This window comes from Chrysochloris asiatica, unplaced genomic scaffold (genome assembly GCF_000296735.1).
Source record: "Chrysochloris asiatica unplaced genomic scaffold, ChrAsi1.0 scaffold00054, whole genome shotgun sequence".
In the NCBI taxonomy this organism is placed as follows: Eukaryota; Metazoa; Chordata; class Mammalia; order Afrosoricida; family Chrysochloridae; genus Chrysochloris; species Chrysochloris asiatica.
The window spans coordinates 12389626-12404686 of NW_006408572.1; the positions used below are offsets into that span (position 1 = coordinate 12389626).

The window sequence follows — 15061 nt, forward strand, 5'->3', positions numbered from 1 at the left end:
AGACAGAACCTTTGTTCTTTTCTAGAAGAGGCTGATAGAGTTTTGGGGAATTCCAAAAAGTCACCCTATACATCTTGGTTGGTGCATGGCAATCTCAGAATTACATTTATGCCATCTCGTATACACCTGGATTTTTATTTGAATGCTTGGCTACACATCAGCTGCATTTACTAAGCACCTGCGGTGTGCACTAGTCTAGCTACGTAGGTAGGGAAAATGTATTCTTGCTTGCTAGGAGTTTACAGATCCCTGGGGAGACACGTAGTATCAACAGAAACATCTAGGTATTGAAGTCAAGAGCATGAAAATGATGTTCGTGTTTATGCAAATGTCCTGAGGGTTTCACTGAAAGTTATGCAGATGTTTTGGAGGAGGGGAGATCAAAGTCTGGTGATGTAACAAATGATACACCAAGAATGATGAAGGAGAGACAGGACATTTCAAGTGACTGGGAGGACTTGCTAGACATTGTACAAGAATTCCGAGAGGTAGGGATGGATGGTCCAGGTAGTAGAGAGATGGAAAAGAGAGGTCCAAGCTGGAGTGGAGAGTTTATGAGACCACCAGACAGAGTTTTCTAGTTCCGATGAATTACATCCCATGCTTGGGATCCAATATCGAAGCTCTCCAGCCACTGCAGAGCAGAGAGGAGAAGAAGCATCAGGCGCCCTGATACCACATTGGACCAGCCAACCTGTGGAAGAAGAGGTAGTACTGCCTGATTTCGCTGATTCGCTCTCACGCCATCAGCCATCTGTCAGCTAGTTGTACTTTAATGGCTTGTGTGTTGCTATGGCGATGGAAGAAGGCAGGTCACCGGCAATTCACATACAAGGATGCTTCAAAATGTTAGTGGAAAAAATCCCGTTTTCTTTAAGCTCCATTCTTTCATGAACTTTGGAAGTCACCTTGGGATCATAGGTTCCCTATCTGGGGTTTCACTTTCCTTGGTTTCAGTTACCCACAACCAACCATGGTCTAAACACATTAAATGATTGGTGGATAAAATCTCCACTCCATCCTCATGGGATGTGAACCATCCCTTTGTCCACTGTATTCACCATACTCACCCATCAGTTATCGTCGTCCATCTCTGACTGCACCTAATGTATAAATTAAACTCCCTCATAGGTAAGTATATGCAGTACAAAATACAGTACACTTAGGGTTGAGTTCTAACTGCACTTTTAGGCATCCAATGGGGGCTCTGAGATGTATCCCCTGTGGATAAGGGGGACTATATACCAGAAGGGTCTACTTCTGATTAAAAACCTAAGGATCAAAACAGAATAATTGCCCAATCTAGTGCTGGAAAATGAGCTCTCTGGGTTGGAAGGCACTCAAGATATACTTGGAGTCCTGGTGTGGCACTGTGGACTAATGCATCAGATTGCAAAGTTGTTTGAACTGCAAGGTTCGTGTTTCAAGCTCACCAGATGCTCTTTGGAAACCCTATACAGGGTCGCTATGGGTTGGAACCAACTTGACGGCATTTAACAACAACAAAGAGTAGACTTGGATGTAGGAATGCTTGAAAAGATGTCTCCAGAACAAGCAATGTCTCATTCTTTCCCTTGGTCTGAGCATGTCACATGACTACTGGACACACTCTCATGCACTGTCTCTCTCAGTCCCATGTTTTGTTGTGCATGGGGTCACATCTGATGTCGCGACTCCACCAAAGAGACGTCTTTACCTTGGTTTCTTCTTCCAGTTGTCTCTTAAGCTCCTCCTGCTGCTGGGTGAGGGCCTGCTTGCCTTTGGTTAGCTGTGAAATCAGGGACTCCTTCTCTTCCACTTGGCGACTCAACTCTCCTGCCAGGCAGATGTGCCCCAGTGTCAGTGGTGTGGAGCTCCCCGATCCCCGAACTCCCTCCAGACACCACAGGGCCTCCCCTATTCTCACCGTTTTGGGTCTGCAGTCGAGCCGTCTGCATGTTCAGATCATGGATTAACTGTGTCTGCTGATCATCCTTGACCTTGATTTCACTGAATTGGTCTTCAACAGTCCGGAACATCCTTTCTATGTTACTCTTTAAAAAGATGTCAAGATGGATAAGAGACTGTAAATTCTCATTGCCCAGTGTTGAACTGGATGGACAGTTCGCTAGTTCAGCTTCTTATAAGGTAACATAAAAATACAGGATACATAAAAAATGAATTTAAAACTCATAATCATTTCAGATTTGCTTTATTTTTAAAAATTTGTAATTGCTGCTTAATTGTCAATAGTGGGGAGCATCAGCTGTTGGTAGACAGTTCTTTAAGGATTTGTAAATCAACTTTAGAGAAGATGCTGTTCTAAGGAAACCCACGACATTCTTGCAATATAAGTAATTCTGTTGTCATGTGACATTGTTGTTCTTAAGTGCCATCGAGTCGGTTCAGACTCATAGCGACTCTATATAGGGTTTCTGAGGAGTAGCTGGTGGGTTTGAACTGCCGACCTTGTGGTTTGCAGTCCTGTGCTGATCCTCCAGCTCCACACCAGGAATCCCATGTGATATTACACTCTGATTTATGTGTCTGCACACAGTTTATTCAGGTAGCAGTGTGGAGAATGTCATTTAATAATGCAATAGGCTTCCCTGGGGTGGATGTGGAAGGACTCATCTCCCCCCACATTAGGTACGTGGGCTGTATTTCTGTGAAGGATGTTTAAAACCTTCTGTAGGTTGTAGGCCTCTTTCTGGCTACCCTCCACTTCATATAATATAACAGAAGATGAACTGAGCATCTGCTTTCCCTAAAGTTGGGAAGTATGAGATGACAGCGGAAAAGATGGGGGCATTCCATTCAAAGAAAGTCCTGAAGGAGCTTAGGATCCATTTGAAGAGATGACATACAAGTGTGAATACATTAAATCAGGGGTACCTGAAAAAGGAATGGGGATTCACAAGGAAGAAAATCAAAGGATACAACAAAGTTTTAAAGATTAAAGCAAGGTAAAATTATTTTCTCAGTGGAATAAAAAAAATTAGGAACTGAGAACATAAAAATGATGCTACAAGGAGGCTGTAGGGAAGGTTGGATCGCAGGGACAGCAGCTTAGATGCTGCAGTTGCTTCCAACTCAGCCAACTCCGCACCCTGACCTGGCTTGCTACAGAAAACAGATAGGGTACACTTAGGCACAACTTCTTAGAGGAAGGAAGAACACAAAGAGAAAGAGGGAAGGAAAATGGGGAGCCTGAACAGATAAAAGGAGTCACCACCCAAATCCTGTTGGAGGAGAATATTGAAAGTGCCATGGATTGCCAAGAGAACCAACAGATCTGTGATAGAAGAAATGCAGCCAGAGTATTTCTTGGAGCCCATGATGGCCAAACGTCATCTCCCATACTGTAGACATGTCAGGAGGGACCAGTCGCTGGAGAAAGATATCATGCTTCATAAGGTGGAGGGTCAGAGAAAAAGAGGAAGACTTCCAGTGAGATGGATTGGCAGAGCGGCAGCATCAATGGGCTCAAGCGTGGCAACAATTGTGAGGTTGGCCCAGGACCGAGCCGTGTTTCGTTCTGTTGTGCATTGGGTTGTTATGAGTCGGTACTGACCCGATGGCATCTAACAACAACAACAATAACCCAAATCTTCCACACAAAGGCTGTGGGCAGGGAGTGAGTGTGGAAGAGCTTAAGAGACAACTTAAGGCAGTGAGCTCAGGCCCTGAGCAAGGACAGCAAGGTGTACCTTAACTCTCGGATTCATGCCTAACGTGCCTTGTCCAGATGGAGACTCTGATCTTCTGCAACAGGCCCACAGCCTAAAGTCTGAAGTCACTGTTTCCTTCAGCCCAAGTGACCAGTCTCAAGGAAAGCTCAGAGAACCCCAGGAATAAGGGAGGCCATGGTGGAATGCCACCGAGTCAATTTCGACTCATAGTGATCCTGTATAGGGTTTCTGAGGCTGTAAATCTTTATGGGAGCAGAAAACCTCATCTTTTTCCCTACGAGTGTCTGGTAGATCTGAACTACCGACTTTGCCGCTTGCAGCCCAGCTTGTAATCCACAATGTAGAGGTTGTGTCTTTCTGCAAGGAAAGCTTTGCTTTCAAACCATCTGCTGAGGCAGGTTTGCCAGTTTGCTTTAAAAATGAAGTTTCATGGTCTCTCATTTGTTTGGTCCCCAGAGAGTTTGGGGAGCTGAATTTTCTATGGGTTCCCTTTCTCACGGGTATGCATTTCTGACAAAGGGCCTGAATTAGTCTCAGGGAAAAAAACCCAAAAAGCTAAATCCCTAATGCCTCCAGGATTGTGTGACTTCTTTTTCTCATTAAAATAAATACTTTCATATTTAATTTTTTTTCATTGCAAATAATTTTTTCAACAACATAAAAGGTTGAACCAACATGATTGCCTTGAGATTCACCCAAGTCATTCACGTATCATTAGTTCCTTTCCTTGTTTTATAAGTTTTTATTGTGAATTGAGTGATAGTTTACATGGGAGAACATCGGTTTTACACCATTGTCTCACTGCAATGATTACAATCCCATCCGTGCATCATCATCCAACAGTATTTGCTTCTATTCTTTCTATTTTTGTTATTATTTTTTCATAATACGTTTTGTAGTCATAATTTTGTGTTTTGCTTTTTTTCTGAAAAGTCCCTCTCCTCCCAAGTGTTAAAAGCTTCAAGCCTTACGAAATCTAGAACCACCTGAATTCATGTGTACAGCTTCATGTTGGCTATGCCTCCAGCAACTAATTGTGTGGGCTAAGAAGACCACCAGACTCAGGAAGGCAGGCTCTTAGTACAACCCATCCACAGAGTTAGTTCTAGAAAGTGCCAGATGGACTGAAAGCTTTCTGTAAGACTGGCCGGAGGATGAGACCGTGACCAGTAGCAGATCATTAGCTTGGTACCACTGGGTGGGTACGAACCACTAAGGCTTTCCACTGCTAACCAAAATGTCGGAGGTTTGAGTCTACCCGAAAGCACCTTGGAAGAAAGGAATGGTAGTCTACTTTTAAAAAACTAGCCATTGATGGTGGTCTACTTCCAGAAAACTAGCCGTTGAAAACCCTGTGGAGCACAGCTCTACTCTGATACATAAGTAGAAAGTAGACATGTGTACACATGACTTGAGTCAGAATAGACTTGATGGCAACTTGGATTTTGATTGTCCTGAGTGAGCCTGAGGAATTAGGAGTAGGCAGGAGTGGGGAAAAGGGTTTCAGTGTAGAGCATGCAACCAGTTTGGGGAATATCAAGTCATACCTGCTCATTGGGTTTACCAAGATCAGAAGGGTCAGGTACCTTAGACTTGGAGACGGTCTCAATGTTGCTGACCAAGTCATCGATTTCCATCTTCATTTCGCTCTTCTCCTTTTCCAGCTTCTGTTTGACCCGCTGCAGGTTGTCAATCTGCTCCCCGAGCTCAGCCACACTGTCTGCATGCTTCTTTCTCAGAGTAGCCGCGGTGGCCTCATGCTGCAGGGTGGCCTCCTCCAGGTCCCTGCGCATTTTCTGGAACTCAGCCTCCCTCTTCTTGTTCATCTCAATCTGGGCTGAAGTCGCTCCACTGGCTTCTTCCAGACGCTCACTGATCTCCTCCAGTTCCTGGGAAAGGTCAGAGCGCTGCTTCTCAATCTTGGCTCTGAGTGTGTGCTCGGCTTCGATCTCTTCCTCCAGCTCTTCAGTGCGGGCCTGAAAGGGTCATTCTGTCAGGACTGCTGGAGGTGCAGCGGGAGGCTTTCGGGAGGGACTGGGTGGTGAGGGTTGTGAACTAAGAAGCACAAGGCAAAGTACACGCTATAACATGAAAAGAACCAGTTAGCATTGGGCTACCTCCTACTCATGTAAACCCGTGTGTGTCAGAGTAGAGCTGTGCTCCATTGGGTTTTCAATGGTTGGTGTTTCAGAAGCACATCACTAGGTGCTTCCACCAATGTACCTCTGAGTGGACTCAAACCGCCAACCTTTAGGTAAGCGGCTGTGCATGTCAGCCAATTGCATTCTCTAGGGACTTCATTACAATCATGAAGACACTTGGAAGCAACCTAAGTGTCCATCAGTAGGGGAATGAAAACAGTCCATGAAGCAGTTAGATACCCATGCCTGTCTGCGTGCGTAACTCTGCAGGACACATTAAAATGAAAAGAGTAAAGTGCACACTGACACTGCCAATTTGATCAAATTTATGCTGAAAAATACAGGAAAAGGAACTTTGCATATACACAACTATGTTGTTGTTAAGTGCTGTTGAGTTGGTTACAACTCGTAGTCACCCTGTTTCTGAGGCTGTAAATCTTAGTGGGAGCGGAAAGCCTCATCTTTCTCCCACAGAGCAGCTGGTGGGCTTGAACCCTTGTGGTTCGCAGTCCAGTGCTTATCCTACAGATCCACTGAAATTGTTAAAATGGTTTTTTTTTAAGAGATAAAGAAAAGGGCAGAATGTTCTGGAAGAATATTCCAGTGGGAGAAGCGAAAGAAGAAACTAAAAGAGAAAAGTTTAAGAAGGGACGTCTGCTAAGGAGTTTTCATGATTAGGAAAGGATTTTAGAACACAACCTGAAGTTCTTTAATCTTCTTTTGTAACTGTAAGCTGTGAACTTGTTCGTCGTCAATTTTGGTCTGTAACTGGCTGATTTCAAATTCTTTCCTGCACATCAGTTAAAAAAACAAAAGACCATGAAGTACAAGAATTTTAAGGGTGGTGGGTTGCTTTAGTTCTCACACACGGGGGGAAAGGAAATACCTACTTCTTCAGTTTCTCCTCTACTCGTTGCTTGTTATTTTCTAGATCCATGATGGATTCCTGGGACATTTTCAGGTCTCCTTCCAGCTTCCTCTTCATTCTTTCCAGGTCTGCCCGTAGTTTCTTCTCCTGCTCTAAGCAACCCTCGAGCTGCGAAAACATGGGGAACGAGGGGGAAAGGTTTCAACCCTGCTGGGAAAATGAGCTTGCCCATTCCAGCCTGTACAGTTACTTGCATGGCCTGTAGTTTCCTTGGCTTCCCAAAGGGTGCTGGTGATGAGTATGTGCCCCAGGAAGAAGCAAGACGCTAACCCAGGGAGCTGGGTGTCCTGAGGACCTCCTGGTGCCTTCTCCAGCCCCTCCCCACTGGACCTGTTCTAGTCCATGCCCCGGTGGGAACACGGTGCCCGTAGGTGTGTACTGCATTCTCATGAGTGGACTAAACAAATAAGGGTATTGTGGGTGGCCGTTGCCACAGCTGTATCTGTGACGGTCTGGCGTGGACACTGGCACTCTTGCTCTACTTTACCAACCATCCCAGGGGGATATAAGAAGGAATTCAGAGTGTGTATACTCTAGGGTCCTGGTATGGCACAGTAAGATAAGCACAGGACCACAAGGTCGTTTAATCGCAAGGTCGGTGGCTCAGACTCGCCAGTCTCTCCTTGGAAACCCTACACAGGGTCCCTATGAGTGGGAACCGACTCAACGGCACTTAACAACAACAACAATACTCTAGGGTGGGTGTGGGGAAAGAAGGACGGTGGATTAGTGGTTGAATTCTCGCTTTCTATGAGGGAGACCTAAGGAACTCTGGTAGTGTAGTGGTTACGAATCAGGCTGTGAACCACAAGGTCAGCAGTTCGAAACTACCAGCTGCTCCATGGGAGAAAGATGAGGCTTTCTGCTCCCATAAAGATTTACAGCCTTGGAAACCCTATACAGGGTCGCTATGAGTCGGAACCGACTCCACGGCACATAACAACAACAACAACATGAGGGAGACCTGGTTCAATTCCCACCTTTATGAGAAGCCACCTCATGTTGTTAGGATAATGAAAGGGTTCAGCGGAGCTTCCGGACTAAGACAAGCTGGAAAGGCCTTGTGATTTACTTTTGAAATTCAGTTCAGGAAAACCCTGTGGATCACAGTGGTGTGGCCATGGGGGCAGCGCAGGTCTGCGATGTATGTCTTTCTGCCAGGCATGTGTCATCCTGAGTTGAGGGCTAACTCGAGGGCAGCTAAACATAACAGCGTCAAGGAGATGGGCATACGTACTCTGGCTTCAGGAAAAGTAGAGAGATCTGGAAAAGTTCTAGTCATTAGTAGTGCGTAAACTCAGAAAACATCAAATCTAAATCTGTCTATTAAATCAAGGACAAACTGTAGCACGATCCAGGGTAGGGTGGGGCGGTAGAAAAGTGGGAATAATAATTTTCACAGTCCCAAACAGAACTGATTTTTAATAGGATTAGAAGAGATGTGGAGTTGTTGGAAATGAATGGCCCATAAATGGATGTGAATAATGGTGATGTTAACAATACTATCATCTAACATTTCTCTGAACATTTCCTATATTCAGAGCTTTCTATGGAATCATCAAATCTCTGAGGTAGAGCTATTGTATACCCATTTCACAGCATAGAAACTGGAGCTCTGTGGGGTTACACACTTGCTTAGTGTTGCAGACTCACTCTCAAGTAGGGAAACCATCTGAACTCAGGGATTCTTATTCCAGAGTCTGAGATTTCAAGCCCTGCTTTCTACGTGGAACCTCTCTTGCCCAGGATGTCTGCGAGTGATCACTGTTAAAACATAATTGTAAAATATCCTCACATCATCCGTTTGCTGTTCAAGCTTGACATTGATTTTGATTAGACCATTGACTTTATCTTCCTCAGCCTGAAGATCATCCAAGGTTTGCTGATGGGCTTCCTGTAGAGATTTCTTCTCTTTGGTCAATTTGGAAATATTCTCTTCAAGAGCTGTCATTTCTTCAGACAGATTCTTTACCTAGGAGAATACCAATTTTAATAGTCAAACAATTAAGCCAGAAGCTTCCAACAAAGACTGTTGTTAAGTGCCATCGAGTCAATGCCAACTCATAGCGACCGAGTTAGGGTTTCTAAAGAACTGCTGGTGGACTTGAACTACCAGCCTTGTGGTTAGCAGTCCAGAGCTTATCCTGGACTGCTTTCTTTTTTTGTTTCTACAATGGCTTTGTTACCTCGCCAACAGGTACTCACTGTATTACTCTGGATTGGCAGCCTCTTACTAAGATGAGTCCTTTAAAGAGGGCACATGTCTAAGAGCTATGGTAGCGTAGTGGTACAAATGGGGCTGCGAACCGCAAGGTCGGCAGTTCGAAACTACCAGCAGTTCCATGGGAGAAAGATGAGGCTTTCTGCTCCCGTAAAGATTCACAGCCTCAGAAACCCTGTGCAGGGTCACTATGAGTCGGAACTGACTCCACAGCACATCACTACCAACCAACCAACATGTCTTAGAGTAAAACCAAAAAGAACAAACCCATTTCTATAGAGTCTATTCCTCTTCCTCATGACCCTATAGAACCGAGGAGCACTGTTCCATAGGGTTTCTGAAACTATAAATCTTTATGGGGGCAGATAGCCTCACCGTTCTCCTCTGAAGCTGTTGGTGGGTTTGAATTGCTGACCTTGAAGTTAGCAGTTCAGTGCTTAACCCATGGTGCCACCAGAGCTCCTTAGAAGGAAGGTCACTGTTAAAATGCAAATATACAATCTCTGAAAGGTAATACCACTGTGTCCTCACTCGTGATACAACTCTGGAGATTTGTTGATGAGTTTGGCTGAGGAGGGTTTGGAGATGAGGCAGGGAGGGGGAAGGAGATGCATGAGGAGTGACAAAGAAAATGGAGATGGGAATTTTGTGTCATCAGGCAGTGGGAGACGAGCACCAAGTGTGGAACTTTCCTGTGTTAAGTTGAACCTTCTCCCATGCATGAAATTTTCCCAGATCAGATGTTCCTAACTCCTGACTCTTGGGCTGAAGCTGGCTACAGACATCTTTTTTTAAGTCTACATAGTGGTTTACAAGTTTTGAATAAGTTACCACATTGAAAAGTACTGTTATTCATGTAAAATCTGGCTCTCTGGCTTCTCATTGGAAGCTCTGACAATGTTGCATTCACATTCCCACCTGGCAACTGTTAGGTGGAACTGAGTGGAAAAGGCAAGTTTGCCACAGTCTCCACCCTTCCCATTACTGTCAATTACCTATCCAATACTGAAGCTGTGGGTCACCTTACACCTCATGGGCAACCATTTCAACAGAAACTGCAGCATACATTTTTATGTATTTTTGTCAAATGTTTACACTTTGCTGTGTGCACAAGATTTTAGTCTACATGAGTAGTATCCTGGTGTGCATTTTATTTCTCTCAGTTTTGTGAGAAAGGGTTAAGGCAAGATATCTGTGGTATAATTCAGGAGGCAGGAGGAGGGTTGAGAAGAGCCTGCTGAGCTGAGAACACAACAAAGGAAGGAACTTGGTGATATCTAAGGATCCTTCAGACCTGGGCCGTACAAATGGTTAATATACTCAGCTGGGTAACCAAAAGATTGGCAGGCAGAGTCCACCTAGAGGAGACTCAGAAGAAAGGCCTGGCTTTTCTTGCAAAAGATCATCCATTGAAAATCCTGGGGTGCACAGTTCTACTCAGACACACAAAAGGTTGCTATGCGTTGGAGTTGTCATGAGTTGTGGTCACTTGGATGGCAGGTGGCTAACTACCGTCCTGCTCTGTCCTGCATCTCCCTTCGAGGCAATGCTGGAATTGGTGGGACTTGTGGAGGAGCGGTAAAGAGGGGATAAGGATTATTCTTGCTAATGGGAGTGAAATGTGGCGTTCTGCTCCTATAAAGATCTGCAGCCTCGGAAACCCTATCCAGGGTCACTATGAGTCAGAACTGACTGAACAGAACTTAACAATGATGATGAGGGATGGTTCCAGGAGCCGGGGTGACTCCAGGGGTTCCCCACCTTGTTCTCTGTGGCATGCTTCTCTTTTTCTACTTTACTCAGGGTCAGTTCCAGGTCATCAATGTCTTTCTTGAGAGAGGAACATTTATCTTCCAGGTTCCTCTTCTTTGCGACTAGTTCAGAATTTGTTTCTTCTTCTTCTTCTAGTCTCTCTGTCAACTCTTTGACTTTGGCTTCCAACTGAACCTTGCTTTTGATGAGCCCCTCACACCGTTCCTCGGCGTCCATCAGATTTTCAGTTTCCTGAACGACAACAACAAACAAAGCCAAGGTCATGATCATTTTTGTGCAACCTCTAGGCAAACCCTAGAAGGAGAGGGCCTTGCTTCTTTCTAACAGCGTATTACCTAGATCTAAACGGACACATGTCCCATTTATGCACACATTTACTTAAATATCACCCATTTATTGTACAGTTCACCAGGACACCACTGCTCCTGTAAAAGAAATTCACAAGAAATCATTATAAACAAAGGTGTGAGTCTGTACAAATCTGTCCAGTTTTCAGGTTTGGTCTTCTTACTCTTACTGCTGACACCAGTAAAACACAACCCATCTGTATTTTATGTGTTCTCACTGTTATTGTTCGTTGTTTAATCATTCAAGTCAGTTCCAACACACAGTGACCCTGTATAGGGTTTCTGAGGTTATAAATCTTTATGGGAGCAGAAAGCCTTATCTTTCTCGCACAGAACAGCTGGTAGCTTCGAACTGCTGACCTTGATGTTAGCAGCCCAACTCATAACCACTATGCTAGCAGAGCTCCTTAAAAAATATACCTAATTCCATGAAAAACAAGGAGAAATTTGGGGGAGTAGAAATTCCCTCTGCAGACATATTTTCTGGAACGCACTAAACAGGGCTGGAGTCCTGGTGTGGCACTGTAAGATAAGCACTGGACTGCTAACAAGAAGGTTGCCAGTTCAAACCCACCAGTCACTCCTTGGAAACCCTATGTAGGGTTGTTGTGAGTCAGAACTGACAACAGCACTAACAACAGGGCCAGCCCACCTTTACTGGTCTTTACAGGGTGGTGCTACAATACTCAGCATGACCACTGGGTGGCACGAGTGTCTCTTGAACAGGCACCTCATGGCGGTTGCCTGTGTTCCGCTTTTTCTGCCCAGGAGTTTAGTTTGTGTTCTGATTTCTCAGGTAAGGTACTTACAGACTGAACCTGTAGCTGGAGATCATTCTTTTCCTGCAATAGGGAGACCATTTTCTCCTCCATCTCCTTCCGGCGAGCCTCAGATCTAGCCAGCTCTTCCTTGGTCTTCTCAAAGTCCTCCTTCATGGTGGCCATCTCCTTCTTAGCCTCAGCACTCTTGAGCAGGGGCTTGATCTTGAAGAACAAGTTCATCCAGGGCCAGTGCTTGACGTTCATGAATGAACGAATGTTGTATTGGATGCAGAAGATGGAGTCCCTGCACATCCATCAGAACTCAATTTAGTGAACCAAAGCAAGACCTCCTCTCTACCTTTACCTGCCCAGGTTGATCCCAGGACCTTCACCCTTTCCAGCTAGGTGGGGAGGAGGTACAACCTAGCTTGGCAGTGCTATAGACTCCCGAGTAAGTTCTGCAAATGAGGGGATGGGGGTATTTGGGGAAAGTGGCATGAGCAAAGAGAGCATGGAACCCAATCCTAATGCCGTTGAGTTGACTCAGACTCAGGACAGAGTAGGACAGTTCTATAGGGTTCCCAAGACTAAATCTTTACAGAAGCAGACTGCATCATCCTTCCCCTTAAGAGCCACCCTTTCAGTTAGCAGCCCAGCCCACAACCCACGGTCCCCATCTTCTCTCCTTTATTGCAAATATACGGCCTACGGTTGTCAATCATCCACTGTTCTGTCAGCTTGTCGAGCTGTGGTGGCTTGCATGATGCTGTGATACTGGAGACTCTGCTATCATTATTTCAAATACCAGGAGGGCTATCCCTAGTGGAAATGTTGCAGGAGAGCTTCTGGACTAAGATAGACTGGGTAGAGATGTCTGGCAATCTACTTCTGAAATTTAGCCGCTGAAACCATATGGATGACAACAGAAGAATGCTGGAAGAAGGCAAGTAGCCTAGACTAGAAGTCACTCAAAATAGGTAGTGACCACAACAATGGACTCAAATATACCAGTGATTATGAAGATGGGGGAGGGCCAGACAGGGCTTCATTGTGTAATGAAGTCAGCAGGGACTTGAAGGAAGGTAACAATATGGTGGTCATTGGCATCTTAATTACCAATGCAATAAGCACCTTTCATCCCTATTTGGGGGCTTTTCTCCCACATTTGGAATGTCAATGAACTCTTTATAAAAACAGCTCTGGTATACATTGCTGCTAACCAAAAAGTCAGTGCTTTGAACCCCTAAGTCACTCCTCGGGTGAAAGATGTTGACCTTCTGCTTCAGTAGATATTTACAATCCTGGAAACACCACGGAGGTAGTTCTACTCAGTCCGATAGAGTCGCGATGAACCGGAATCCACTTGATGTCAATGGGTTGGTTGGTTTGCTATTTTTTTTTTTTTCTGCCTTAGCTAAAAGTTTTCCTCCTGGTCTTCTGCCACATGGGCTCCTGCTACCTTCATAATTGCTGGCATAAACCCAGGCACTGATTTGGTCCACTGGTCTTCTCCTTGACTTTCTCCCTCACATAACTGGTCTATTCTCACGCTTTTCTACAGCTGTAGGAAGCTATACCGACTTTATCTCCTTGCCTTTGTCTTCCATATTCAGATAGCTCATGTGTGGCTGAAAACTTGCTTCTCTTTTCCTTCAACTGGTCCCTTCTTAGAGATTTTTGTTTCCCTCTCCATTTCAGTGCTGGCTTCCACTCAGTTCACCAAGCTAGTGTATAGGAGTTATTCCTGACTAGTGTCTGATGGCCTTATGGTCCTTATGGCAAAGTTACAGCTATGCAGGGTGTCAGAGAATCAGGGAGAAGAACACTTTCTCCCTAAATTGCCCTCTTCATAAAAATCCCTACAGGTAAGCTGTTATTTCTTATCTTAAATGAATGAAGGAATAATATTCTTCAGTATTTCCAGCTATGCTCTTCTTCTCACCCATTGGCTAATTCCTCATTCAGGCCCTTCCTTGCTTGTCCCCATTTACTTGGTCTTCTGTCACAGCCAGGTCTTGGCATCTTTTGTGCCTTCAGGTCTGCTCCCCTCATCGTCTGAGCTGCAAATGGAACTCTCTCTCACCCTTGTCTTCTTGCACCCCTGCCATGGGTTCATCTACCAGCAGACACAAGCTTGTCTTTTCAACGCTCTCCATGACATGTGCCTCAGTCAGAGCTCCAACAACAATGAACTGTGTTAGAGCCTCCTCACCCACTACCTTCTCTCGGGCCATATACAACTCCCCCAAGAAAGTTTTCTCTTCTTGCCAACCCCAGCCTTCAACCTGGGGCTATTCCCACCAATCCCCAATTGCCCTGACACGGTACTTCCTATAAATAAGTTAAATAAACCTGTTGTCATCATCAAGTTGGTTCTGACTGACAGCGACCCCGTGTGTTTATAGAGCAGGATGGTCACATGGACTTCCCCACATATTTCTTCGGCAGCACTACATAGTGGGTTCAAATGGCCAACCATGAGGTTAGCAGTTGAGTGCTTCATCATCTGTGCCACCTAAGGCATTAAAATGAATCAAGCACACCTGTGCTTCCCCATGACTCTGTGAGCCCCTTGAAAGCACGATGCATTCCTGCTTTCCCAGGGCCCCTCTGCACAGACTCAGTGTTTAACTGGTGCTCAATGAATGTTTGTTGAATGAACTTATGAAAGAAAGACAAGCAATTCAGTATCCCAGGACTCAATTCAGGATGCAATAACCAGCTACTGAGTGGGGCCAGGGGCACTGGGGTCTCTGTCACCTCCTCTCCATCATCTTTCTGAACTCCACCCGCATCAGGTACCCCCTGCACACAGCCTGGGTACATGTCATCAGGGTCACCAGCTTCTCGTCTCTCATCTCCTCCAAAAGGCCCAGGAGCCCCGCTTTGAAAAACACCTGCGCATTTAAAGGAGAGATGAGTTCCAGTTAGTCCCTAAAGGTATTCAACTGGGGGCTCTCATGGGAGTCCATTTCTACTCAGCCCTGACCCTGGGCCTTCAGTGCCCTGGATTAGGGGACCTCTTCTTGGTGAGTCTGGTCCCCAGAAGGGCTCCTCTTTAGTCTAGATCCCACCAGCCCACAAAGCTTGATTCTGACAGACCTCACGTGCAGAAACACAAGTCCAGAAAGTGATGGGGAGCCCGGAGAGGTGCCTGAGACTTCATTTATCGGAGAAAGCTTAGTTCCACTTCACCCACCGGTACAGCAGCGGAACTTC

At 45.3% G+C, this 15061-nt stretch overlaps 1 protein-coding gene across 1 annotated transcript in view; it reads right to left on the reverse strand.

Annotated features, from left to right (window-relative positions):
• MYH13 (myosin, heavy chain 13, skeletal muscle) overlaps nt 1–15061 on the reverse strand; it is a 69360-nt gene that overhangs the window by 17468 nt on the left and 36831 nt on the right. Inside the window, exons 19-27 of the mRNA XM_006863507.1 lie at nt 14603–14739; nt 11891–12146; nt 10723–10965; nt 8536–8712; nt 6703–6848; nt 6512–6602; nt 5258–5647; nt 1907–2033; nt 1697–1815 (exon numbers count right to left, since the gene is read on the reverse strand). Coding sequence (XP_006863569.1) covers nt 1697–1815; nt 1907–2033; nt 5258–5647; nt 6512–6602; nt 6703–6848; nt 8536–8712; nt 10723–10965; nt 11891–12146; nt 14603–14739 — 1686 coding nt within the window. The remainder of the gene's footprint in view (nt 1–1696; nt 1816–1906; nt 2034–5257; nt 5648–6511; nt 6603–6702; nt 6849–8535; nt 8713–10722; nt 10966–11890; nt 12147–14602; nt 14740–15061) is intronic.